Source organism: Temnothorax curvispinosus, unplaced genomic scaffold (assembly GCF_003070985.1).
Source record: "Temnothorax curvispinosus isolate PA1 unplaced genomic scaffold, ASM307098v1 QBEX01001682.1, whole genome shotgun sequence".
Lineage (NCBI taxonomy): Eukaryota > Metazoa > Arthropoda > Insecta > Hymenoptera > Formicidae > Temnothorax > Temnothorax curvispinosus.
Window position 1 is genome coordinate 1 of NW_020211462.1, and position 2,777 is coordinate 2,777.

Consider the following 2,777-nt stretch of genomic DNA (forward strand, 5'->3'; position numbering starts at 1 on the left):
TCATATGGAGAAGGAATAATATTTCATTACTATATTTTTATCGTCGATTGTAAGACTGATTGGAATATTCGCAACAGTCGATTACCCGTTTACACACGGTTGAAAGAAATCTAATTAATTTAACATTAATAACGTTAATAACAAATGAATAGCAGACGTTGTTCATAATAATATGTCTGACAAAGTTCCGTGAATGTTTCGGTTTCTTCGCTTTTTACTATGCCTTACGTGGCTACGAGGCTCGCGACTATTGTGTTCTGACGTAAATGGTAATTAAAATACCAGCCGTTGCAGGAAAAATAGCATGCCAAGAGTCTTATTATACGAATCAATTTTTGTTTTTAGAATACATAGTTTAATTTATGGATATTATTATGATAATATAATTTATGATTGACGCAAACGTTTTAATGTTAAACCGACCGGACAAAGTTTACACTAATGATATTAATTGATCAATCGCTATTTAAAGATACTCCCGCGATGAAAAACAGTAGATATTTATGTTTTATTTTCCTAGGTCGGATCCAGAGTCAGACGAATATTTCGATGAACTCTTTAATATTTTCCTTTTGCGAGAACAACCCGTCAGGTATGTTCATTCCGTCCCTACACATAAATAGAGTCTGAATTTTTTAATAAATACTAATTTTTTCAAAGTGAGACGCGACGTTACTAAAATGTTACTAATTTCGCGTAAGTCGTAGTATGTCGCGAATTAAAAGCATTATCAGCTGAATGTAATTTCAATTAATTCAGATAAAAATTGTTTTCGATTAATTTCACATTTTCCTGAGTTTCTCTATTTATCTGCATGTTACGTAATACTTCACATTTATTTAAGCATAACTACGCTAGAATTGATGAACGCTTCTTAAAAACTTTGCACAAATGATGATTAATGAACTCACGTTCGTCATATGATAACTGTGACGACAAAATAACGGCTAGCGTGGGCTCGAAGCCGGATTTTAATTTTATTCACGCTCTTAAACTTCATCTTTGTTGCATCGGACGAGAAATCCGGGCTGCGAGGAGATAATTAATGTTCCGCTAAATTTAAATAGCTGCTTTAACGGAGCGAAATATTCCTGTTTTTGCAGCGAGAAGCGGGAACCTACGCCGGGGGAAGGAGTCGGAAACAACGGAATACAAATGGTGCAATACGCTATGCCGGAGAGAGGTACTCTGAAATCCCTTTCAGCTCAACCACCGAGCCCGAACGATTCTCTATCGCGAAGTCCAAGGTAGAAATTTGCCCGGCGTAACAAACACGATTTAAACTTAAGTCAACGCCTTAGATACGAAAAAATCTATGTAGCAGATATATATAAGTAGGTAATTTTGTTTGTTAGACGCGAATTGTCGAGAATTTTCCATCGAAAGAGATTAAATACAGGGGGCCACGCATTGCCGTGCGTCTTTTACAACGAAATCTAAATGCATACTCTACCGGTTTCGACTTCTAGAAATTTACAAGCGTGAACATTCGACGAATATTTCAGTCTTTTTTCCCACACCGGAACTTCATTCTCGAAAGATCCTGCTTTAGATAAGATGTTAAAAAAAATCCCAACAGATTATTCCTTTGTTACGTGGCTACGTCTGGCGTAGCAGCGCGACATCGTTTCTTAGGAAGAGAACGCGCGCCGTATACTCGTAACTCGCGAGCGGATTCATTAATCAAAACGAACGCACGTACCGCACTACTGTATAGCGCTATAATTATTTCCAGTAAAATACACTTCAATGCAATCGCATTGCGAATCTATTACGTAGAAGTCGTAAAGAGGCACTCGTGCGAAGTCGAATAAATTTTTTTTCACTTTTTACAACCACATTTAATTGCGTAAGAGCACAATCTCAAGGCGCTATACGCTGTTTAAATGGAGCGCGTTTTGGATTACTTAAATAATCCAAATTATTATATTTAACGAAAACAAAGTTTCGGAAGAAGATTAAAGAACTTAAAAGACATTTAAAGAATGAAGATAGACATTTAAAGAGTTTAAAGGCCTTGAGAAGACAACAGAGCCTTTGTTCGCTCATATAATGCCTCTTGTGTCCATTTCCATAGGCGGAATAACTTTAATCTCGGTTCAACTTACTTTTCATCTTTTTCTAATTCTTAAAACTAGAACAAGATAAAAAGTAAGTTAAACCGTGATTAGAGTTAATCTGCATTGGTAGAAATGGACATTATCGTATACACATATCTGTGATACACATATGTGTGTAAGCGGTGCTTTGACGTGACAAATATTAAAATTTCTAATATTATTATTATCTTTTAGGGTCTCCGGTGAACGCTGCAATCCATACATTCGTCCAAATCCGCCGCCCTACGTCGGACCGAGTAACTTGTAAGTATTCTGCGGCTCTTTCCGTACGATCGCCCTAATATATTTACATCTCAATCAGCGTGTTACGTATTATTCGTTTTGTTCCGTGTTCATAGCGCCGGTCTACGCGCCGATTTCTGACTACACGAGCAACCCGCGAAAACCTGGTTCTGCTAAGTGAAATATAGTTCGCGGGTGGCATTCAGCTGGACGTTCCGAAGAAGGTATAACGGAGCCGAGTGTTGCAAATTCATCGAAACCGGCTCCAAATTTGCAAGTTGAATCACATCAAATACGCACGTCGCTTATTATCGCGTAGCCATAAACATGTATTGCGTCACGCTTTCCAAGCAATATAACAGCGGTTTGTTGGCGTTGAAACATTCTCTCTGGGAAATCGATTTGCGTTTGAAAAATTTTTTCGAAATCTATCTT

General features: G+C 37.5%; 1 protein-coding gene across 1 annotated transcript; it reads left to right on the plus strand.

Annotated features, from left to right (window-relative positions):
- The first annotated feature begins 48 nt into the window (after nucleotides 1-48).
- LOC112467773 lies at nucleotides 49-2,771 on the plus strand. Its single transcript, XM_025036572.1, has 4 exons — nucleotides 49-592; nucleotides 1,104-1,247; nucleotides 2,295-2,363; nucleotides 2,459-2,771. The coding sequence occupies exons 1-4, from the start codon at nucleotides 504-506 to the stop codon at nucleotides 2,481-2,483; spliced, it is 327 nt and encodes a 108-aa protein (XP_024892340.1). The 5' UTR covers nucleotides 49-503; the 3' UTR covers nucleotides 2,484-2,771.
- The last annotated feature ends 6 nt before the right edge of the window (nucleotides 2,772-2,777 follow it).

Excerpts from the sequence above, each read along its gene's own strand:
- LOC112467773 (XM_025036572.1), top strand. The coding sequence starts at position 504 with ATGTTTTATTTTCCTAGGTCGGATCCAGAGTCAGACGAATATTTCGAT. Across the intron at positions 1,248-2,294 it reads TCTCTATCGCGAAGTCCAAG|GGTCTCCGGTGAACGCTGCA; the intron begins GTAGAAATTTGC and ends ATTATCTTTTAG. Across the intron at positions 2,364-2,458 it reads TACGTCGGACCGAGTAACTT|CGCCGGTCTACGCGCCGATT; the intron begins GTAAGTATTCTG and ends CCGTGTTCATAG.